This window comes from Callithrix jacchus, chromosome 14 (assembly GCF_049354715.1).
Source record: "Callithrix jacchus isolate 240 chromosome 14, calJac240_pri, whole genome shotgun sequence".
NCBI classification, from domain to species: Eukaryota; Metazoa; Chordata; class Mammalia; order Primates; family Cebidae; genus Callithrix; species Callithrix jacchus.
In genome coordinates, this window is record NC_133515.1 from 52,335,792 (window position 1) to 52,360,847 (window position 25,056).

Genomic DNA, 25,056 nt, shown 5'->3' on the forward strand with positions numbered 1-25,056 from the left:
TTGACCTCCTGACCTCCTGACAGGGTTACATCATGTTGCCTAAGGCTGGTCTTGAACTCCTGGGCTCAAGCAATTCACCTTCCTCCCAAAGTTACAGGCATGAGCCACCACACCCAGGGGAAAATTCATTCTTTTGGCCTCTTCTGGCTTCTGATGTCTGTTGGCACTCCTTGGCTTATGGCAGCATCACTCCAATATTTGCCTCTGTTTTCACATTACCTCTTCCATGTATGTCTCAAATCTCCCTCCACCTATCTCTTACAAAGATGCATGTGATAGCATTTAGGACCCACCTGGATAGTCCCGAATAATCTCCCCATCTAAAAAGAAATCTGAAAAAAAAAAAAAAAAAAATCACATCTTCAAAGAGCCTTTTCCAAATAAAGTAACATTTTCAGATTCTAAAGATATCAGGGATTAGGACCTGCTATTTTAGGGGACCATTGTTCAGCCTACTTCACTAATGTTCTTGTAGCTAGAGGAAAATTCCTACCAGAAGAATACCAAGAGGTATATTTTGCTTTCTGCTTTTGTCCTTTTCTGTACTTGGAAAACAACATGTTTATTTCCAGAAAACTAAGAAAGATGATGTCTTAGTTTGTTCAGACTGCTGTAACAAAAATACCATAGACTGAGTGGCTTTAACAACAGATTTATTTCTCACAGTTCTGGAGGATGGGGAGTCCAAGAGTGAGGCGCTGGCAAAGATAGTGTCTGAGGATCCACTTCCTGCTTCAGAGACAGCCATCTTCTTGCTGTATTCTCACATAGCAGAAGGACCAGAGAGCTCTCTGGGATCCCTTTATAAGGACATTAATTCCATTCATGAAGGCTCCACCCCCACGATCTTACTTCCTCCCAATGGTTCCACCTCCTAATACACACTGAGGGTTAGAATTTCAACATTTTAACATATAAATTTGGTTGGGAGCAAGGGGAGCACAAACATCAGTCTATTGCAGGTGATGACTATTTTCTTATAAAACAATAAGAATTAATATTTTCCAAAGAATCAGTGTAATAGTATTTATGACCCATTCATAAAAATGTTTGATTGTCTTCCATCAAGAAACTCCTACTGGCTGGGCCTGGTGGCTCATGCCTGTAATCCAAGCCCTTTGGAGGCCAAGGCAGGCAGATCACCTGAGATCAGGAGTTCAAGACCAGGCTGACCAACATGGTGAAACACTGTCTAAAAAAAACAAAAAAACTCCTACCAAGTTAAGTTAATGAGGAGTGGAGGTTGGCAAAGCAATACTTGAGAACTTTTACATGCTGTGTCATTAAATCCCATCATGATTTGCAGAAAAAATATAAAATCCTTGGTGTTCACCACTTAGCGTCATTATCACCACATCACAAAACCAGACTGTGACCTCAGGGTCCTTCCCAAATGCCACTGAACACCAGGGTGTCTAGCTTCACAGGGAGAGCTGGAGCCTCAGCAGGCTTTGGTGTGTTTGAGAGTCCCTAGAATGAAGGGACAAACAGCTCCTATTAACAATAAGGTCATTTTGGCACTATTAAGTCTTTCTGAAATCTGGTTTGGAGGTCCGAAATTTAAACTTTCCCTGCTTTTAGACTCCTAAAAAAAAAAAAAAAGAAAAAGAAAATTAGGCCGGGCATGGTGGCTCAGGCCTAAAATCCTGGCTCTTTGGCAGGCTGAGGCAGGTAGATTACCTGAGGTCAGGACTCAAGACCAGCCTGGCCAACATGACAAAACCCTGTCTCTACTAAAAATTCAAAAATTAGCCAGGCATGGTGGTGCACGCCTGTAATCCCATCTACCTGGGAGGCTGAAGAAAGAGAATTGCTTGAACCCAGGAGGTAGAGATTGCAGTGAGCTGAGATCGCACCATTGCATTCCAGCCTGCGAGATGGAAGTGAGACTCCATCTCAAAAAAAAAAGTATTCTACAATTTATTCAAATAAAGTTTTCTTTAGTAGGAAAGAATATTGTGTTAGTCTATTCTCATGCTGCTCTAAAGGACTGCCCAAGACTGGGTAATCTATAAAGGAAAGAAGTTTAATTGACTCACAGTTCTGCATGACTGGGGAAGCCTCAGGAAACTTACCATCATAGCAGAAGGGGAAGCAAACACATCCTTCTTTACATGGCAGCAGAAGAGAAGTGCTGAGAAAAGGGGGAAAAGCCCTTATAAAACCATCAGATCTTGTGAGAACTCATTATCATGAGAACAGCAGCATGGGGGTAACCACCTCTATGATTCAATTACCTCCCACTGGACCCCTCCCATCACACATGGGGATTATAAGAACTATAATTCGAGATGAGATTTGGGTGGGGACACAGCTAAACCATATCAAATATTATGGATCAATTAACTATGGCCAAATTTAATCAGTGCAAAGTCACACTTATTTTTCAGAATAGTACTTTAGTCTTGTAAAAACTTTATTTTTTATTTTTTTGAGACGCAGTCTCGCTGTGTTGTCCAGGCTGGAGTACAGTGGCATGATCTCCACTCACCACAACCTTCACCTCCCAGGTTCAAGCGATTCTCCTGCCTCAGCCTTCCAAGTAGCTGTGATTACAGGCCCACGCCACCACGCCCGGCTAATTTTGTATTTTTAGTAGAGATGAGGTTTCACTATGTTGGCCAGGCTGGTCTCAAACTCCTGACCTCGTGATCTGCCCACCTTGGCCTCCCAAAGTGCTGGGATTATAGAGTCAGCCACCGCACCTGGCAAAACTCTTATTCTTGTAATATATATTCTATTGAGAAGGTCAAGTCTAAGAAAAGAAAGAGTTGAATGATTCTCATGGGTTTTATCTCATTTGTAACAGATTTTGGGGGACAATTTTGCCCAGGCTGGTCTCAAGCTCCTGGGTCAAGTGATCCCCCTGGCTTGCCCTCCTAAAGTGCTGGGATTACAGGCATGAGCCACCAAGCCTGGCCAAACATTTTAATTTTATTTTTCACTTTTTTTTTTTTTAAATCAGCCCATTAGAGTAAATTGGGAATTTTTCCTTTATCCGAAAATCTAGTTTTTGGCTGGGTGCGGTGGCTATGCCTGTAATTCCAGCACTTTGGGAGGCTGAGATGGGTGGATCACGAGGTCAAGAGTTCAAGACCAGCCTGGCCAACATGGTGAAACCCCATCTCTTAAAAAAAGAAAAAGAAAAAGAAAAAGAAAATCTAGTTTTAAAGAATTTGATTCCAATTTAGCACATAAAATTGATGGCATACTTTTTTTGAGAAGTAAAAATGCTTCAAATATGCCATGTCATTTATTCATGCAACATGAACAGGTTTTTAAAAATTTTAAGTTCTTGGATACATGTGCAGAACGTGCAGGTTAAATAGGTAAACATGTGCCATGGTGGGTTGCTGCACCTATCAACTCATCACCTAGGTATTAGACCGGCATGGCATTAGCTATTTATCCTGCTGCTCTACCTCCCCTCCGAGCCCCTGACAGGCCCCACTGTGTGTTGTTTCCCTCCCTATGTCCATGTGTTCTCACTGATGAACAGATTTCTAGTTTCTGAATACCTATTATGGACCAGGCACACGAGACCCTGGGGATACAACAGTCAACAAGACTCGATCCTGCCCTCAGGGAGCCTGAAGTGTAAGGGGATGGAGAGAGGACCCAGCTTCTCACAGGCTGTGAATGGTCCATGGGACTGGGCTAAGAGTGACTGTGAGAGTGAAGCAGAGCCCAGTCAGTCTCAGAGAGGCTAGGAACTTCTTCTGAAAGGAAGCTGAGGCCTGAAGAAAAAAAAGCCATTTCCTCCAACAGTGACTGCGTGAGGAAGGGGAGTGTGTGTGAAGGTCCAGAAGTGATAGTGCTTGAGAAAGGGAGGCTGTGTGGACAAGCACCAGGTTAAAAGAAGAGGCTGGGCCAGCCCCGGAGTGGCCCCATAAACTTATTAGAGGGTTTGGACTCCAAAAACAATGAAAGGATCCCTTCTTTCCCTTCCTTTTCTTTTCCTTCTCCTTCCTTCCTTCCTCCTTCCCTCCCTTCCTCTTCCCCCCTTCCCTCCCTCCTTCTCTCCCCCTCTCTCTTTTTTCTCTCTCCTTTTCTTTCTTCTCCCTGCCCTTCCCACCTCTCTCTCACACTCTCTTTCTTTCTCTTTTAGACAGGTCCTCACACTGTCACCCAGGCTGGAGTGCAGTGGCAATCATAGCTCACTGCAGCCTCCAACTCCTGGGCTCACACCATCCTCCCACCTCAGCCTCCAAAATAGTAGGGATTACAGGTGTGCACTACCGTAATGCCAGACCATTGAAGGATTTTCAAGCAGGGCAAAGACGTTCTCAGATCTTCGTTTTATAATGATCATTCTAGTTGCTGATCATGCTAATGGCTCAGATGCTGGCAAGCCTGGAAGCAGACACCCCTCAGGGTAGGGTGAGGCAGACCCAGTGGGAGAGTGTGGTTCCCTGAACTAGGACTCAGTCGGGAAGAAAAGAAGTGGATGACTTTGAAAAACAATTTCCCCTCGAAGGTTCCCCTACTACAATCTCCACCACCCAGGTTCAAGCAATTCTCCTGCCTTAGCCTCTCCAGTAGCTGGGATTACAGGTGCACGCCACCAGGCCCGGCTAATTTTTGTATTTTTAGTAGAGACAGGGTTACGTCATGTTGGCCAGGCTGAACTCGAACTCCTGACCTCAAGTGAACTGCCTACTTCGGCGGATCACATGAGGCCAAGTGATCCTGCCTCTCCAAAAAAAAAAAAAATTAGCTGGGCATGGTGGCACATGCCTGTAATCCCAGCTACTCAGGAGGCTGAGGCAGAAGAATCACTTGAACCTGGGAGGTGGAGTTTGCAGTGAGCTGAGATTGTGTCACTGCACTCCAGCCTGGGAGATAGAGACTTCATCTCAAAAAAGCTGGAAACCATCATTCTCAGCAAACTAACACAAGAACAGAAAACGAAACCCCGCATATTCTCACTCATAAGTGGGAGTTGAACAATAAGAACACACGGGCACAGGGAGGGGAACATCACACACTGGGGCCTGTTGGGGGTTGGCGATTAGAGGAGGGGGAGCATTAGGAGAAATATCTGAGGTGGATGCCGGATTAATGGGTGCAGTAAACCACCAAGGCACATGTATACCTATGTAACAAACCTGCACGTTCTGCACATGTATCCTAGAATTTAAAGTACAATAAATAATAATAAAAATAAACCCTGCTTAGATCCTCACAGCAGCAGGTGTGGCCGCCGCTCCTCTTGCCATTGCACTTCCTCGGCTTCTCTCCAGCAGGGGAGTCTGCCTGCTGTTTTGCGGCTCGCCGGGGTGCCCACCCCTGCAGTAAAAGGATGGGTGCAGGGGGCACACACCACACTCCACAGGAATGGAAAGGGCGGGGACCCGCCTCTGCCCGAGCCCACCGCACACACCGTTTCACCAGGGCGGTGCCTTGGAGGGCGGGATGATTTCGGGCTGCGGAAGCGGCGGCAGAGGCCGACAAGGAGGCCAGAGGCCGGCTGCACTTCTTCTCTTCTCCAGCAGGTGGCAATCAGTTAGTGGTAGCCTCCAAAGAGAACTAAAAAGCCCATAAAATTCTTTTTTTTTTTTTTTTGAGACGGAGTCTCGCTCTGTCGCCCAGGCTGGAGTGCAGCGGCACGATCTCGGCTCACTGCAATCTCTGCCTCCCGAATTCAAGCGATTCTCCTGCTTCGGCCTCCCCAGTAGCTGGGACTACAGGCATGAGCCACCACGCCCAGCTAATTTTTGTATTTTTAATAGCGATGGGGGTTTCACCATATTGGCCACGCTGGTCTCAAACGCCTGACCTTGTGATTTTAACTGCCAACTTTAAAAATATTTAAATTGGCCGGGCGCAATGGCTCACGCCTATAATCCTAGCACTTTGGGAGGCCGAGGTGGGTGGATCACCTGAGGTCAGGAGTTCGAGACCAGCCTGGCCATCATGGTGAAACCCCATCTTTATTAAAAAAAAAAAAAAATTAAATTTTGCCTACACTAGCATAAAATAAAAGGTCCTAGAAGCTGCAAACAAGAAGGAGTCTTAAAATGCTCATAGAAATATATTTTTTTATACAGATGGGGATCTGGCCATGCTGCCCAGGCTCGTCTCCCACTTCTGAGCTCAAGTGATTCCCTCGTGCCTCGGCCTCCCAAAGTGCTGGGATTACAGGCGTGAGCACTTTTATGGCTTTTTATATTAAAAGATGATGCCACTGACCAGTGCCAGTGGTGAAACAGGAGAGTCTGAAGATGACCCCCGGAGGTGACTCTGGGCTTCCAGGGCTGTGAAAGAGCTGTAACCCAGTGCCTTCCTATTTCTTCCAATCTCAGCTTCCCATGACTTTCTCCCTCCCCGATGGAGGGGCTGCAACTTCCAACGGGCACCCAAATCTTCCAGATAAGAGGCAACTGGCCTTCTCATTTCTTTTTTTTTTTTAATCTGACGATTATGTGCCTTGGGGTTGTTCTTGCGGAATATCTTTGTGGTGTTCTCTGTATTTCGGCCTTCTCACATAACTCCTGACAGTTGGTGTCTACATCCAGAGAGCTTGATGCCACATTGTCTATGTGGACCCCACGGCGGATATGGATGTCCACGTTTTGGTCTTTTAGAAGAGAACAAAAAGGAAGGGATGTGCCTTCTGGAATGCTCGCTATGACCTGCCCCACAGAACACCCTGTCCAACAGAACACCTTAGCGGCCTCAGTTATCCGCGCACTTCTGCAGTGGCCTCAGTTCTTGCCTAATCAGAAGAAAGAATTCAAATGAGGGACATAAGGCCGAAGGAGAGATTGTGGCAAGTTTTAATGCAGGAGTGAAACTTTATTAAGCTTTAGAGCAGGAAGGAAAGTACACTTGGAAGAGGGCCAAGCGGGCGACTTGAGAGACCAAGTGCACTATTTAAACTCTTGTCTTGGGGTTTTATGTGTTGGCATGCTTCCAGGGTCTTGTTCCTTCTCCCCACTCCTGAGATCTTATCGGGAAGCTGCTGATCACCAGTTTCTGGTGTTTTCCTCTCTCCCTCCCTCTCTCCCTTCCTTCCTCCCTGCCTTCCTTCCTTCCTTTCTTTCTTGTTTTGTCAGGATCTCATTCTGTCACTGAGGCTGGAGAGCAATGGTGCCATCTCAGCTCACTGTAACCTTGGCCTCCCAGGCTCAAGTGATATTCCCACCTCAGTCTCCTGAGTAGCTGGGATTTTATTCGTGTGCCCCCATATCCGGCTAATTTTTTTATTTTTTGTAGAGACAGGATTTTGCCATATTGCCCAGGCTGATCTTGAACTCCTGGGCTCAAATGATCCATTTGCCTCAGCCTCCCAAAGTTCTGGAATTATAGTCATGAGTCACCATGCCCAGCTTTCAGGCATTTTTTTTTCTTTTTTTGAGATGAAGTCTTGGTCTGTCGCTCAGGCTGGAGTGCAGTGGCACCATCTCAAGTCACTGCAACCTCTGCCTTGGGTTCAAGCGATTCTCCTGCCTCAGTCTCCCGAGTAGCAGGGGTTACAGCCACCGCGCCTGGCCAAGCATTTTCTAGCTGTTAGGAGACTGCCTTTCCCTGGTGGCAGCTGCAACCAATTATTACTTTAGAGAGACAGTTAACAACTGCCTGACCATCACCTGATGGTAGGGGACACTCCTGGTGTGTGTGTGAGGGGAGCCCTCTCCTACCCTGCCCATACCTCACTAGCTACCTACTATAACAGCCCTGACCCCAGCACATCCTCCATGCCTCCTCTTGCAGACTGTCAGCTTGTAAGTTTCCTAGTAAAGCCTGCTCCTTCATCTATGATGCTGTGACTTTGCCTGAGCTCTGTTGCAAACATCTGCTTTGAGTTGCTTTCCAGATGATGAGTATTTCTTTTGCCTTCCATGCTCTCACCATTGTAAGCTCCTGGGGACCAACATACAGAATGAAGCGGCAATCTTTCTAATTGGAAGAAGGCAAATAAAACCATGATCTGTTTTCCAGTGGGATGTCTTTAAAGTACTTAACAGCATCATTTGGATTTGGCATGAGTCTTGAGAAATATATAATTTTCATTTCTGCATTCTTACCTATGGCACTATCAGTTTAGTTGATTTGTAAAATTTATCCTGGCATTTTCTGCCCTACATCTCTATGGAAATATCCAGGTTTGCTGAACACACCTCTTTTCTATGGATTGGATGGAGGCACTGATGAAAAGAAGTTGCCCATTGTGACATCCATCTATGTAGTCTTTTGTGCTTCCAAATAAATGCGCAAAGACCTTATCAATCATACAACACAGTGTCGTGATTTCACAACTTCTTGTAAAATGTTTGTATAAACAAACTCTTTTGTATTAGTTGAGGCCTACTCAACTAATGAAGAGAGAATAGCTGTCTAAAGTTAACTTATGAAAATCTCTGTTGTGCCAACATGCAAAAATCATTATTCTCTTGAATGTGATTAAGGTATTGTGTTTGGGATAGCCTTGAGGGTTCAACTATTTTTTTTTTTTTTTAAAAACAGGGTTTTTGAGACTCTGTTGCCCAGGCTGAAGAGCAGTGACGTGATCTCCACTCACTGCAACCTCCAGCTGGGCTCCAGCTATCCTCCCACTCAGTCTCTTAAGTAGCTGGGATTACAGGCACATGTCACCGTGACCAGCTAGTTTTTTCATTTTTTGTAGAGACAGGTTTTCGCCATGTTGCCCAGGCTCAAATGATCATTGAGCTCAAATGATCTTCCTGCCTCGGCTTCCCAAAGTGCTGAGATTATAGGCGTGAGCCACCATGCATGGCATACAATTTCTCATTACACCTCAGTTTCAGGAACAATTTTTGGTAATTTAGTCCCAGTGCTTTATATGTGTTCTATTGATTTTTTCCTTTTCAATGAGGAAAAGCAGCATCTGATTATGGCTGAATTCTATTCCTTTTTAATAATTAAATGATTTCCATCTTTGTCTCAATCATACTAAATATATGAAAACTAAACTTGCCATCATTGGTATCAGCCCTTCTTTCTTTTCTTTCTTTCCTTCCCTTCCTTCCTTCCTTTTCTCTTTCTTTTTTCTCTTTCCTTCCTTTCCTTTCTCTTTCTCTTTCTTTTCTTTCCTTCCTTTCTCTTTCTCTTTTTTCTCTCTTTATTTCTTTCCTTCTCTCCTCTCTTGACAGAGTTTTACTCTTGTTGCCAAGGCTGGAGGTTGGCTCACCACAACCTTCACTTCCTGGGTTCAAACAATTCTCCTGCCTCAGCCTCCCAAGTAGCTGGAACTACAGGCACCCGCCATCACATGCCCGGCTACTTTTGTATTTTTAGTAGAGACAGGGTTTCTCCATGTTGGTCAAGCTGGCCTCAAACTCCCAATCTCAGGTGATCCATTTGCCGTGGTCTCCCAAACTGCTGGGATTACAGGTGTGAGCTACTGTGCCTGGCCTCAATTTTTTCTTAACAGACTTCAGCAGGTCTACTTTTTCCAGGGAAGTAATGATAGAAGAGTGTGCCAGGTAAAGGATACGTAGATGTCCACTCAGGCTAAGGAGCCATTTGTACTAATAATCTTCAAAAACTAGACACCCCTCTTAGAGCCCCCATTGCAAATCTAAACTTCTTTAAATTCCTCTAAATGGAGGCCTCCACTTCCCCTGATTTTCCAGGAAGTAAGAGACCAGCTGGTCTCTTATTTTCCTCTAAACCTTTTCATTTGTATTCTGGTTTTTTTGTTTTTTTTTTTCTTTTTGTCAGATTGAAAAGAAATCACCAAAGGTTTATTTCAAGGTTGTTTCACATAGGCATAATTAGCCTTATTGTCTTTAGTCAATCGAGTATTGTTCCTTTTTAAATAATTATATAATACTTCTTAAAAAACACCAGAAACTCTGACTCTTAGAGACAAGGATGGAATACTTTGACTATCTAACAGGAGCAGATCTTTAGTTTCAATCAGATGCTTATTGTGAAGGAAGAAAAAAACAGTAGAACACACACACACACAGTGCTAGATGATTTTATTCATTGATTCAACAAATATATAAATCCTTATGAAGCAAAGTGGGTATAAAATGTGTAAACTCGGATCATTACCCTGAGTTTATTATCTCACTGGGGCAACTAGGCATATACACTAAAAAAGTTACATGATGCTAAGGGAGTTTATGAATAAAGTGTGAGATGTGTTATATAGATTATAGTTGCTGTGGAAGTTCCACCCTTTTATAGTCTCAGTTCATTACTCCTCTTATAATTTCACATGCCCTTGTGCCCTGTCTAGACTTCATGCCCAGTCACTTTAATTACATTAGCATCTTAGAATCCTCTGCCCATTTGATCTTTCATATCTGTCTTATCAATCCCCACCCCTGTCTGCTTTCTCAGCTTACTCTCCCAGGGTGCTAAGCCTAGCTGGAGGTAATTGTGTTCTTTGCTTTATCTGATTGTCTACATATCGCACAGTAGCTCTTCCAATTTTTCCTGCTCTCTCGGAGCTCTTGATCCCAGAGGTTCCTTTATCTCAGCAGATGACCTGATCTCCTCCTCTGATGAAGGAACCAAAAACTTGATATCACCTTCCAATCTAAAAATTTTTCTGATCCTCACTCTTCCTCCAGAATTTGGCCTAACTATGATTTCCCCTCTCCTTATGTGATCTTCACTCTTGGTCTCCTCTGGCTCCTTCTCTATCCACAGGCATGTTTAAGACACTCCTTTTCCAGCTGGGTGAGGTGGCTCACGCCTGTAATCCCAGCACTTTGGGAGACTGAGGTGGATGGATCACCTGAGGTTAGGAATTTGAGATCAGCCTAGCCAACATGGTGAAATCCCATCTCTACTAAAAATACAAAAATTATCCAGATGTGGTGGTGGGCACCTGTAATCCCAGCTACTCAGGAGGCTGAGGCAGCAGAATTGCTTGAACCCAGGAGGAGTGCGCCAAGATCACGCCACTACATTTGCAGTGAACCAAGATCACACCACTACATTCCAGCCTGGGCAGCAAGAGAGAAACACTGGCTAAAAAAAAAAAGACTCTCCTTTTCCAACTTCCTTCATTAGTTATCTATTACTGTATCACAAATTACCTCAAAGTTTAGTAGATCTAACAACAAACACATGATCTCACAGTTTGTGTAGGTCAGGAATAGGAGACTAGCTTAGCTTCTGGTGGTTCCAGCTCTGGGTCAGTCACAGGGTTGCAGTCAAGATGTCAACCAGGGTCGTCGTCATCAGAAGGCTTCACCGGGACTGGAGAATCCACTTCCAGGGTTGAGTATCCTCAATATGGCAGCCGGCTTCCCCAGAGTGAGTGGTTCGAGAAAGCAAGCAACAAGGAAGTCCCAGTGCCTTTTATTACCTCGTCTCAGAAATGACCCACTGTCGCTTCTGCCTCATTCTATTTGCTAGAAGTCAGTTGCAACATTCAGCCCACATTCAAAGGAGAAGATTTCATCACCACCTCTTGAAGAAAAGAATTTGTAAAAATTTGTGGACATATTTTTAAACCGCCATATGTAATATGTCTCCAATAAACCATTTTTCAAGGTGGCTAGTCCTTCAAGGTATTTCTCCCTAAAAGGGAGGAAGAGCATACAGAAATACTCTACACAATGCACTGATCTACTTCCTTCTCTTTCTTTCTCTCTTTCTCTCTCTCTTTCTTTCTTTCTTTCTTTCTTTCTTTCTTTCTTTCTTTCTTTCTTTTTCTTTCTTTCTTTCTTTCTGAGATGAGTTTCACCATGATGGCCAGGCTGGTCTTGAACTCCTGACCTCAGGTGATCCACCCACCTCGGCCTCCCAAAGTGCTAGGATTACAGGCGTGAGCCACCACGCCCAGTCACCTTCTCATTTAACATTCAACTGCTGACAGTCCAGATTGTAATCCCTTAATTGAATACTACTGCTCTTGAACATCATATCCAAATTAGCATGGCATTCAAGGCCTAGCCACAGCCAACCTTTTCTTTTTTTTGAGACGGAATTTCGCTGTTGTTACCCAGACTGGAGTGCAATGGGACGATCTCAGCTCACCGCAACCTCCGCCTTCTGGGTTCAAGCAATTCTCCTGCCTCACCCTCTCGCGTAGCTGGGATTACAGGCACGTGCCACCATGCCCAGCTAATTTTTGTATTTTTAGTAGAGACAGGCTTTCACCTCGTTGACCAGGATGGTCTCAATCTCTTGACCTCGTGATCCACCCGCCTCGGCCTCCCAAAGTGCTGGGATTACAGGCGTGAGCCACCGCGCCCGGCCTTTTTTTTTTTTTTTTTTTTGAGGCTGAGTTTGGCTCTTGTTACCCAAGCTGGAGTGCAATGGCGCGATCTTGGCTCACCGCAACCTTCGCCTCCTGGGTTCAGGCAATTCTCCTGCCTCAGCCTCCTGAGTAGCTGGGATTACAGGCACGCGCCACCATGCCCAGCTAATTTTGTGTGTGTGTGTGTGTGTGTGTATTTTTTTTAGTAGACACGGGGTTTCACCATGTTGACCAGGATGGTCTTGATCTCTTGACTTCGTGATCCACCCGCCTCAGCCTCCCAAAGTGCTGAGATTATAAGCGTGAGCCACCGCGCCCCGGCTCCTTTTCATCTTATCTCCCACAGTGTCCTTTACACATCAGCCAGTTGGATTTCTCACCATTCCTCAAACATACCCTTGGTTTTCCCACCTCGGTGCCTTTGATCAGATGGTTTCTCTCATCAGGAAGCATCTTCTACTCAAATTCTCTATTTTTTTTTTTTTTTTTTGAGACAGAGTCTCACTCTGATGCCCAGGCTAGAGTGCAGTGCAGTGATCTCGGCTTACTGCAGATGCCACCTCCAGGGTTCAAGTGATTCTTGTACCTCAGCCTCCCAAGTAGCTGATATTATAGGCATGTGCCACTATGCCTGGCAATTTTTGTATTTTTAGAAGACATGGGTTTTCTTCATGTTGACCAGATGGTCTCGAACTCCTGACCTCAAGTGATCCACCCACCTCAGCCTCCCAAAGTGCTGGGATTACAGACATGAGCCTCCACGCCTGGCCTCAGGTTCTCATTTTCAAGACCCAGTTCAAAGGCCATGTCATGCAAGAAGACCTCCTTTATCTCCGTCCCTCCTCCACACTCCCAGAGCACATTGATCATCAGCTTTACCGTAGTCTTCCCACTTTACACCATTATGGCACTGGTATATGGTTCTCTGTTCCTTTGAGCACCCTGAACAACACCTTGCTCAGACTAAGTTCTTAATCTTTTTTGGATGAATAAATTTACATAAATCATTAAATTTTACTCTCATCAAAAGGCAAATTAAAGACCCTATAATCTCCAATGCTATTAGATCAATATATTGAGCTAAGGGAAATTGCAGAAGGGTCTCTGCTAAAGAAAAATACAGTTTTATTTTCTATTATTTGAACAATTTTAATGGAGAGACTCAAATTAAATCATTATTCTCTAAAAGGGTTTGCTTCTAAGACATGCTTGCATATAGTATTTTTACAATTCCTTTCTTTTTTTTTTTTTTTCCCTGGAAATAGTCATGCAGCTGTGTTTGGGCCAAAGTCCACGAGGCCACTGGAACAGCAAAAGGCTACTCTATGGAGAGGGATACTGCAAGACAGGCCTGAGGGTTTCTGAGCATCCCTCTCACTCCACACAGTCATCTCCACAACCAGTTGTAAGTGCCACCTTACAGGCCTGGCTCCCTGTCTGGACTTTTCTGCACCTCCATGAGCTTATTTCCTGTTGCAGCTGGAAGCCTCCCTCCCACAGGCACCTCCCCAGCACCCTCTGGCCAGGCTGCGCCTTCTGTGGACTGAGCTGAGGACCCTGTTGGTTCCTCCTGAGAGCAGCAGGTGCTGGCGTCCACACCCAGAGAGATGGATGGGATGGGTGGGAGTCCAGTCCAGCCCTGGTCTCCAGGCAGGTCCCTCCCAGGGTGGACATTTCCCATCTCTGCCTGGTCAGGGGCTGCTGACCCATACGTTCTGGAGCCTGAGCCTGTCCTGCACAAGCACCATGGACAGGGGTCAGCTGGGCACTGGAGAGACATGGCAGAATTGGGCAGAGCAAGGGCCCCAGTGGGCAAGCCAGAGTCAGGGCAATTCCAACCAAGAAACCAGCAGGCCAGGTGCGGTGTCTCACACTTGTAATCCCAGCACTTTGGGAGGCAGTGGGAGGATCGATTGACCCCAGGGCTGGGCAAGGTAGTGCAGGGCTGGGCAAGGTAGTGCACGCCTGTAGTCCCACCTACTCAGGAGGCTGAGGTAGTAGGGTCGCTTGAGCCCAGGGGTTGCATGCAGGCTGCAGTGAGCTGTGGTCATACCACTGCAGTCCAGCTTGGGCGACAAAGACCTTATCTCTTTTATTTTTATTATTTATTTATTTATTTTTTTGAGATGGAGTTTTGCTGTTGTTACCCAGACTGGAGTGCAATGGCACGATCTCAGCTCACCGCAACCTCCACCTCCTGGGTTCAAGCAGTTCTCCTGCCTCAGCCTCCCGAGTAGCTGGGACTACAGGTGCTCACCACCATGCCCAGCTAATTTTTGTATTTTTAGTAGAGACGGGGTTTCACCTTGTCGACCAGGATGGTCTCGATCTCTTGACCTCGTGAGTTTTTTTGTTTTTTTTTTTTTAGACAGGGTCTTGTTCTGTTGCCCGGCTGGAGTACAGTAGCACCATATTTTTACAATTCGTGGTCAACATGTAATTTCCATGGAAACAGAGCACACACACTGGAGAATAAAGGAGTTGAATTGTGTTTAAGCTGCATTTTGTCATCTCCAGGGAGCTATCTGTGTTAAATATTTGAGAATTCAGGGAAACTATAATTTAAATCACCAAAGTAGAGACTTAATATTTGATGCTTTTATAAATTGCAATATCTGCTATTAATTTCAGAGATTTTATTAATATGTAGAGATAATATAAAGGGAAGTTTGAATATGTCTTGAATCACACTTTAACATCAACAAATAAAAGACCTTTTTTGCCTCTCTGTTAGTATAGAAAAGGGTAAGAATTAAAAGCTCAGCCTGGGCTGGGCGCGGTGGCTCATGCCTGTAATCCCAGCACTTTGGGAGGCTGAGGTGGGTGGATCACAGGGTCAAGAGATGGAGACCATCCTGGCCAACATGGTGAAACCCCATCTCTACTAGAAAATACAAAAATTAGCTGGGCATAATGGTGTGTGCCTGTAGTCCCAGCTACTTGGGAGGCTGAGGCAGAATTGCTTGAACCTGGGAGGCGGAGGTTGCAGTGAACTGAAATCGCACCACTGCCCTCCAGCCTAGTGCCTGGCAACAGAGCAAGACTCTGTCTCTAAAAAAAAAAAAAAACAAAAAACAAAAAACAAAAAAAAAAAAACTCCACCTGGGCCAGATGCAGTGGCTCATACCTGTAATCCCAGCTACTAAGGAGGCTGAGGCAGGAGAATGGCTTGAACCTGGGAGGCGGAGGATGCAGTGAGCCAACATGGTGCTAGCCGGGCAACAGAACAAGACCCTGTCTAAAAAAAAAAACCAAAAAACAAAACTCAGCGTTGAAAGGGTGGTGTTGCTGTTTTTGGTTAGTCTATAGATAAAATAATCTGCTCTGATGTCATTCAGCTGTATCAAAAAGGCCTCCAGTCTACATTTGTTATCTAGCAATGAGCTGTCTAAGTTTTGATTCCAAGTATGACTAATCAAATAAGGACAGTTAGTTTAAAACACATATATAGAAGTGATAAGATGAAAATGTTTTCATTCACTTTCTAATGCTGTAAACCTTTATGACTTGTATAATGTATTCTTTGCTCAAGCACTATAAAAACTCACCCAGAAACTTAAAATCACAGGAAATACTGTATTTTGAAAACTGTCTTTTTCTAATCTGTTTTTGGAATAATAATCTAACTTTGTAAATAAAAATTCATAGACATCTATTCAAACATCTTGAAATGTTCAAGAGGCATCAGAAACACCACCAGATTTTCCTTAGATACTCACGTATTGTACATCAATTGCTGACTTTTATTTTACATTTTAATAAGTATAATCAGAACAAACATAATATAGAAAAAAAGAAAATAATTATAAAAGCCATACATCTCATTTAAAATGTGCACATAGGCTATTATAAAGAAGTTACATTTCACTTGCACTGCGTGTTCCACAATCATAACAACTATTCCTTTTTTTTGAATCAGGGTCTAGCTCTGTCACGCAGGCTGGAGTGCAGTGGTGCGAGCTCGGCTCTTTGCAACCTTTGGCTCACTGCAACCTCCACCACCCAGGTTCAAGTGATTCTCCCACCTCAGCCTCCTGAGTAGCTGGGACTAAAGGTGCCCACCACTATGTCTGGCTAATTTTTTTTGTTCACCTAGGCTGGTCTTGAACTCCTGAGTGCAAACGATTGGCTCGCCTCAGCCTCCCAAAGTGCTGAGATTACCAGCATGAGTCACTGCGCCCAGCCTCAACTGTTCATTTTTCATGTTAATGAAAGAATGCATTGATAGAAGGCAATTTAAGTGTAACACATCTTCTTTATAGACCAACTCTCTACAACAAAATGTATGGTTTTCTTGCAAAAAAGAACCATATCTCATTCTTCCAGTGGCAAAAACTTAGAAAGCAAGAAGGTGATCATCAAAAAAGCAGCAGAAAGCTGCCAACAGAGTATTCCTTCCATGGGGCCAGTTTTCATTATTTTCTGGTAGTTATGCTCCAGTGGAAATCGGAATGAAGCCTTTACTTATTTGAGCAGAATCCGGCAGAGTGATAATAATCCCCTCTGAGAGGTTTGCTTCATACTCATTCCCTTCCTCCACTCAGGGCAGGGCTGCCTCCTAGGGCTGTGCTTCTGTTTCCTCACAAGGCATTGTAGGGCTGCCTGTCCCTCAACTAAATAACTGGCACGGTGCTCAGAGGAGTAAGAGCTCCAGTTATGCGCCTTCTCCCAGTTATCCCCTCCTGTCCCGGCCTTCCTTTTCTGGCTTTGATTGGAATTAATAGCGACATAGGGGCTCAGAGATGATTCAGCTCTGACTCTCCCAGGGAGTGTGTGAATTTAGTGGATGGAGGGCCATAGGCCCAAAAGAAAGGTAAGCCTAAAATCCAAGATACAATAACAGAGGCAAAAACAGACGAGAAAGCCAAAATACTCAGGCCTGGACAACCTCTCTGAGTTAACTTAATAACAATGTGCACATCATAGATAGTCTTCTATTTTTCCCTTCAGATTCATTCTCTAGCCTTTTTTAGCCTGCTCTGTGCCTGAGAGGCAGACCCATCTGGACTGCATCACTGGGCTCCCTTGCCTAATGGCGCCTAGCTGGGTTCAGCACATGTGGAGGGGACAGGAAGTTGGGGAGAGAGTCAGGAAGGGGTGCTTATTTCCCTGGCTCCCCGACTGCCACATAGCCACAGGTTGGCTTTCCCTCTAGCGAAAGCTATGGCTCCTGTCAAGGGCCCACACAACCCAGTTCTTCCTCAAGGGTTTAGCAACCACCCTCCACTCCACTTCAAGCATAAGAAAAAATAGCTCTCTACTGTTACTAGCCCTAGGATACTATAGCATTTCCCTACCCTTTTTTCTTTTTCTTTTCTTTCTTTCTTTCTTTTTTTTTTTTTTTTTTTGAGACAGGGCCTTACTCCATCACCCAAGCTAGAGTACAGTGGCAAGATCTCAGCTCACTGCAGCCTCCACTTCCTGGGCTCAAGCCATCCTGCCGCCTCTGTCTCTGAGTATCTGAGACCACAGGCACGCACCACCAGGCCCGGCTAACTTTTGTATTTTTTGTAGAGACAGGGTTTCTCTTTCAAGAGGTTTTTGGGGGGCCAGGTACAGTAGCTCACACCTGTAATTCCAGCACTTTAGGAAACTGAGGTGGGAGTTCGAGACCAGCCTGCGCAGCACAGTGAGAATCTCTCTCTACCCCCCGCCCCCAAAAAAGTACAAAATTAGCCAGGCATGATGGCATGCACCTGTAGTCCTAGCTGCTGCAGAGGCTTTGGCTGGAGGATCTCTTGAGCCCAGGAGGTTGAGGCTGCAATGAGCCTGAGCAACAGAGTGAGGCCTTGTCTCTTAAAAAAAGAAAGGTTTTTTTTGTGTGTTTAGTTATCCAGCAGTTTGATTATGATGTGTCTGAGCATGGATTTCTTTGCGTTTATCCTTTAGGGTTGTTAAGATTCTTGAATCTCTATGTTTATGCCTTTCAACAAATTTGAGAAGTTATCAAGCATTATTTCTTCAAACACCTTGTTTTTCCTTTTTTTTTTTTGAGATGGAGTCTCACTGTTGCCCAGGCTAGAGTACAGTGGTGTGATTGGCTCATTGCAACCTCTGCCTCCCAGGTTCAAGTGATTCTCCTGCCTCAGCCTCCCGAGTAGCTGGGATTAATGATATGTGCCATCACACCAAGCTAATTTTTGTGTTTTTAGTAGAGACAGGGTTTCTCTATGTTGGCCAGGCTGGTCTTGAACTCCCAACCTCAGGTGATTCACCCACCTTGGCCTCTCAAAGTGCTGGGATTACATGCATGAGCCACCACACCCAGCCAAACACCTTTTTCTACATCACAGTCTTTCCCCTCTCTGGGACTCTAATAATATACATGAGGCATTTTAGTACTATCCTGCAGATACCCAAGGGTCTGTTCTCTATTTTTTAAATCTTTTTTTCTCTCTGTTGTTCAGATCAGTAATTTCTATAATGTACCTTCTAGGTCACTGACTCTTTCTTCTGCCATCTCTATTCTGTCCTGAGCCCATTAGGGTTTTGAATTTTGGCTATTGTATTTTTCAGTTCTCAGTGGAAGAACTCAATACAATAGAAATAGGAAATCTTGGCTGGGGGTGGTAGCTCATGCTAGGAATCCCAGCCCTTTGGGAGGCTGAGGCAGGTGGATCACCTGAGATCAGGAGTTTGAGACCAGCCTGGCCAATATGGTAAAACCCCATCTCTACTAAAAATACAAAAATTAGCTGGACATGGTGGCAGGTGCCTGTAATCCCAGCTACTTGGGAGGCTGAGGCAGGAGAATTGCTTGAACCCAGGAGGCAGAGGTTGCAGTGAGCTGAGACCATGCCATTGCACTCCAGCTTGGGCAACAAGAGTGAAACTGTCTCAAAAAAAAAAGAAAAGAAAAAGAAAAAGAAAATCTTTGCCAAGACTTTCATTTTTATGTTTTCATTTATTTCAAGGATGCTCTCATAATATTTTTAATAGTTATTATTTTTACTCGAATAAAATGAGAAGTTTATTAAGTATAAATCATTTTAAAACCAATTAAAAATTCTGGAGCTGGAGAATACAATGAATTAAATGAAATGCAAGAGGGAGCTTCAACAAAATTGATCAAGCAGAGGCAAGCATCTGAGTTTGAAGACTGGTAATATAAAATTATCTAGTCAGGAGAAAAAATTAAGTGTACAGGATTTGTGGGACAACATCAAGAGAACCAATCTATGCATTAGGGGAGTTTAAGAGGGAAAAGAGAAAGGGGGCAAATATCTTAAAGAAATGGCTAAAAACTTCTCAAGTGTGGAGAGGAATATGGACATTCATACCTGTGAAGTTTCTTTTTTTTTGAGACGGAGTTTTGCTCTTGTTACCCAGGCTGGAGTGCAATGGCGCGATCTCGGCTCATCACAACCTCTGCCTCCTGGGTTCAGGCAATTCTCCTGCCTCAGCCTCCTGAGTCGCTGGGATTACAGGCACACGCCACCATGCCCAGCTAATTTTTTGTATTTTTAGTAGAGACCGGGTTTCACCATGTTGACCAGGATGGTCTCGATCTGTTGACCTCGTGATCCACCCGCCTCAGCCTCCCAAAGTGCTGGGATTACAGGCTTGAGCCACCCGCGCCCAGCCAAAGTTTCAAACAAATAGTTACTTTAATGTCTTTGTCAGATAATGTCAGTGATCTTTTCCCTGTTTAGATTTTTCTGGTTTCTTAAATGGTGAGTAATTTTAGATTGTATCCTGGATATTTTGAATATTATGCTATGAGACTAGAGGTCTTGTTTAAATCCAGGAGTGAATGTTGATATTTTTGTGTTAGCCATAGTCAATCATGTTGGGACTAGAGTGTAAACTCCAATTAGGCTTCTCTAGGTTGTAATTTTAATATCAGTTCTGTTTTCAAAGTCTTTGCAGTGTAATTTGGATCAGTCCTGAATGTTCTCCACCCAGTGGTCAGTCGAGGTCTGGGGCAGGAACCGTAGCTCAGTTCTCACAGCCTGTGGTACAGTGGTGAATATCAGATCCATACAAGTACAGTGTGAGAGTTAGCCCAGAAATCATAAACTTTTGCTCCTTCCTCTACTTGATTTCCTTGTTTTATCTCAATTCCTTGGGGCTCCCTTTTATAGTTCTCTGATCAGAAAACTAGGGTTTTATTTTTTATTTTTTGAGACAGAGTCTTTCTCTGTCACCCAGGCTGAGGTGTATAATCTCAGCTCACTGCAGCCTTGAGTTCCTGGGTTCAAGAGATCCTCCCAACTCAGCCTCCTGTGTAGCTGGGACTACAGGCATGCACCACCACACCCAACTAATTTTTGTATTTTTTGTAGAGGCAGTGTCTCACTGTTGCCCAGGCTGATCTTGAACTCTTGGGCTCAAGTGATCTTCCCACCTCAGCCTCCCAAAGTGCTGGGATTACAGGTATGAGCCATTGTCCCAGCCAAGTACATACACTACTTTGCTGTTCACTTCCCATGACTATGCTTATGTTTGGAGGCAAGCAGTGGGAGGACAAAGATGAAAAAAAAAAAGCAACGGGGGTTTGTCATTTGCCCTACTCTGAGTTTGGGGAGCACAGCTCCTCTGATCATAGAGGAAAGTTCTCTTTTCTCAAAGTTTTAGGCACCTGCTGCCTCCTCTTACCGTTACTGTCACTTTCACTTCTGCTCTTATAGGGTTACTTGAGATTTGGGTGCTAGAGAATGGAGAAAAAAAACAAAAACAAAGCACATGAGATTTCCCCTACTTTGTCTGTACATTAGGAAACTCTTTTTCCATTCCTCAAGCCAGATCTAGAAGCCTTCTCCTGGAGCTCTTTCTGTCCACATTGATTTGCACTTCAGGCTTTCGGGCTGCACCGATTCCAGATTAGGGATATCAGAGGGGAAAAAATGGTAAGCTCTCTGCATATTCAGTGGTACTTCATATTCATGCCTTCTTCTCCAAACTTTCTGTTTAGATTTACTTCTCAGAGTCGTCAAGTTTGGGAGCCATGCATTTTTTCCAGGTTAATAGCTACATTCAGTAGGAGAGAGATAGGTTGGGATTTGCTCACTCCATCTTACTTGGAACTAGAAACTTCCTAAAGCAGAAATGTTACAAGAAGAAAATTTTAATTACAGTTTTCTAGCTTTACAATATTTTAAAGCTGATTTAATATAAATAAAAAGATATTTCCAGGCCAAAATATTAATGTTATAATTTAAATTATTGGAGCCATCATTGACCCTTTTAATAATTGGAAGGTTTAAGACTCCCACGTTCAATACATTAGAAAAAAATATATTCATGTTCATCCTCCCATTTTTTGTGTTTCTCTTGCAATATAACACATTTGCTACTAATGCTCATTTATTCAATCAAAAATGTCACATAAAAACTGGAATAATTCAGAACTTTGGAGTGGGATTCATTTATGATTCATAAGTTATATGGTGGAGTTTGACTTGCAAGAAATTACACCATAAGGCCAGGTGCATTGGCTCATGTCTGTAATCCCATCATTTTGGGAGGCTGAGGCGGGCAGATTGCTTGAGCTCAGGAGTTCAAAACCAGCCTGGGTAACATGGTGAAACCCTGTCTCTACAAAAAAAAAAAGTAACCGGGAATGGTGGTATGCACCTGTAGTCCTAGCTACTTAGGAGACTGAGGCAGGAGGATTGCTTGAGCCTGGGAGGTCGAGGCTGCAGTGAGCTGTGATTGTGCCACTACACTCCAGCCTGGGTGACAGACCGAAACCCTGTCTAAAAAAATTTTTTTTAATAAAAATAAAGTACACAATGAAACATATATAAGGTTTAGTGTTAGCTATTTGGCTCAGTTTTGAATGACGAAAAAAGAAAACCCCAAAATAACAGTAGCTTACATCATATATGTCTGTTTTCCTCTTATATAGAGTAGGAAGTAAGTGCTCCAAGATGGATATGGTGCTTCATTGTGTCAGGAACCCAGTTTTCTTCTTTCTGATACTCTGCCTTGCATAACCTTAATTTCTTCCTAACTCTCTCATGATCCAAAATGGCTGTAAAATAGCTCCAGTCATCTCAGGAAGAAGGAAGGGTAAAGGAGAAAGCATACAATTCCTCTTTTAAGGACACTCCCTGAAAGCCATACATAGTATTTCTGCTTTTATCTTTTTGGCCAAAACATAGTCACGAGGGTACACCTTGCCAAAGGGCTTCGAGATGTATTTATATTCTGGGCAGTTATACCCACCTAAAAATTGAGGATTGTTACCACTGAAAGAGGAAGAATTATTTTGAGGGTCAAATAGTATTCGCTGCCACAGGAATGTGCCCTTAAGAAATCCTTATGTTGTAAATAGCAGAAACTAAATTAAAATGAGCATAAACAAAAAAGAATGCATAGATAGACAGACAGATGCTTATTTAACTAAAAAGACCAGACGTGGCAGGGCACAGTGGCTCACGCCTGTAATCCCAGCACTTTGGGAGGCTGGGGCAGGTGGATCCCAAGGTCAGGAGTTCAAGATCAACCTGGCCAAGATGGTGAAACCCCATCTCTACTAAAGATAAAAAAATTCTCGAGGCGTGGTGGCCCAGACCTGTAATCCCAGCAACTCAGGAGGCTGAAGCAGGAGAATCGCTTGAACTTGGGTGGCAGAGGGTGCAGTGAGCCAAGATTGCACCACTGCACTCCAGCCTGGGCAACAGAGTGAGACTCCATCACACACACACACACACACACACACACACGCACACACACGCACACACACACAAAGACCTGAGGTAAAGGAAGCTTTAGAGCTAATTTGAGTCAGGGGATTTTAATGTCATAATGTACCTGATATAGTTTGGGTGTTTGTCCCCATACAAATCTCATGTTGAGATGTAATCCACATATTGGAGGTGGAGTCTGATGGGAGGTGTCTGGTCATGGAAGTGGATTCCTCATGGCTTGGTGCTATATTTGCAGTAGTGAGAACTCACGAGATCTGGTTAAGTGTATGGAACTCCCCGCCCCACTACTCCCTCTTCTTTGTGCTTTTGACAGTGACATGCCAGCTCCCTCTTCACTTTTCACCGTAAGTAAAAGCTCCCCGAGGCCTCCCCAGAAGCTGAGCAGATACCAGCACCATGCTTCCTGTGAAACCTGCAGAACCATGAGTCAATTAAACCTCTTTTCTTCATAAATCACCCAGTCTCAATAGTCCTACTCCCCAGCTAAAGCCACAGGTTGATTTATGTTCTGCTAAAAAACACATTGTTTATAGTGATTCAATATTTGTAAGATATATGATAGGAAAAAACAACAAAAAGAAAACACTAAAATGTTAACAGCAGTTAACTCTAACCAGTGGATTAGTGATAATTTTTTGCTCCTTTTTATCTGTATTTTCTAATGTGCTTGCCTAAACATCTAATTATTTTAAAACTTTTTAGAAAAAAAATGTACATTTTCAATTTGTCTCTTCCTTAAAATACAGTATGTAATTATATTCAAACTTGTGCAATTTTGCATTTCATCTAAAACAAAATTCCCTCTAAGAATAGTAAAAGACTCTAGTATCTACAATTAAGAGGATTTAAAAACTATAATAATGGTGGCCAGTGGGTCAATATTGCCTAACACAAAGGTTCCATCACTGAATTATGTAATTTATTTCAAGTCAAACAGGTCCTTAAGCCTGAAGCATTTCTTACATGAACATATTATTTTTCTTTTAAACATGATTCTCCACCTAGTCCAGAAATCTTTGACCTGGAAGCCTTACCCGGTTTCCCGGTCTCCAGTGAAGGTGTTACTCTACCAAAATGTGGTCATTCTTGTCTACTCTTTGGGACTCCAAATGTTAGACTTTTACAGCAGGTACTAATCACCATAAAGTTAGATAATTAGCCAAAGGGAGCAGAATGAAGTTTACATCACTTACAATTGTTTTTAAGTTTCCTAACAAATCAAGGGTTTTTACAGATAAACTACAAAGGCTTTAAAGATCTCACATCAGGCCAGGCATGATGGCTCACGCCTGTAATCCTAGCACTTTAGGAGGCTGAGGCGGGCAGATCACCTGAGGTCAGGAGTTCTAGACTACATGGACTAGTTCTAGACTAGCCTGGACAACATGGCGAAACCGTCTCTACTAAAAATACAAAAACTAGCTGGGCGTGGTGGTGCGCTCCTGTAGTCCCAGCTACTCAGGAGGCTAAGGCAGGATAATCACTTGAACCCGGGAGGCAGGTTGGAGTAAGCCGAAATCGTGCCGTTGCACTCCGGCCTGGGAGACAGCCAGACTCCATCTCAAACAAAACAAAACAAAAAACCGGGCCCGGTGGCTCATGCCTGTAATCCCTGCACGTTGGGAGGCCCAGGCGTTTGGATCACGAAGTCAAAAGTTCGAGACCAATCTGGCCAACACAGTGAAACCCCGACTACTAAAAATACAAAAATTAGCTGGGCATGGTGGCGCGTGCCTGTAGTTTCAGGCACTCGGGAGGCAAAGGCAGGAGAATCGCTTGAACCCAGGATGCGGAGGCTGTGGTGAGCCGAGATCGCATCACTGCACTCCAGTCTGGGTAACACAGAGAGAATCGGTCTCAAAAAAAAAAAAAAAAAAAATCTCGCATCAACACTCCTACGCAAATGTCTCCGCTATTCATTCAATAACTGGTCATCAACCTCCACCCCAGACACAGCTGTCAGGTCTATCTGGTTTCCAAGTAATTGGGTCGATGACCCTCACGAGGAAAGAGCCTGTCAGTCTCCAAGGCCTCTCCACCCAACACTCCCTCAGCGGTTTCGCGGTTCCGCGCGGTCTTTACCCGGCATGTTCCGGGTATCGATCCCACCCCACCCTAGGCTAAGTCGGGAACGGCCGGCAGCTGACACGAACTTTCTGCCGGGCCGCCTTTCTCCCTTCGCCTTCCGCAGTGTCACACCCGCCAAGGGCT

At 44.2% G+C, this 25,056-nt stretch overlaps 1 protein-coding gene across 1 annotated transcript; it reads right to left on the reverse strand.

The window, feature by feature from the left end:
- Positions 1-618: 618 nt before the first annotated feature.
- On the reverse strand, positions 619-24,934 carry LOC144579124 (uncharacterized). Its single transcript, XM_078348366.1, has 4 exons — positions 24,928-24,934; positions 5,187-5,486; positions 2,076-2,134; positions 619-800 (listed from the first exon to the last, which is right to left on the reverse strand). Exons 1-4 carry the CDS (start codon positions 24,932-24,934, stop codon positions 735-737), a joined length of 432 nt encoding a protein of 143 aa, XP_078204492.1. The 3' UTR covers positions 619-734.
- Positions 24,935-25,056: the final 122 nt, after the last annotated feature.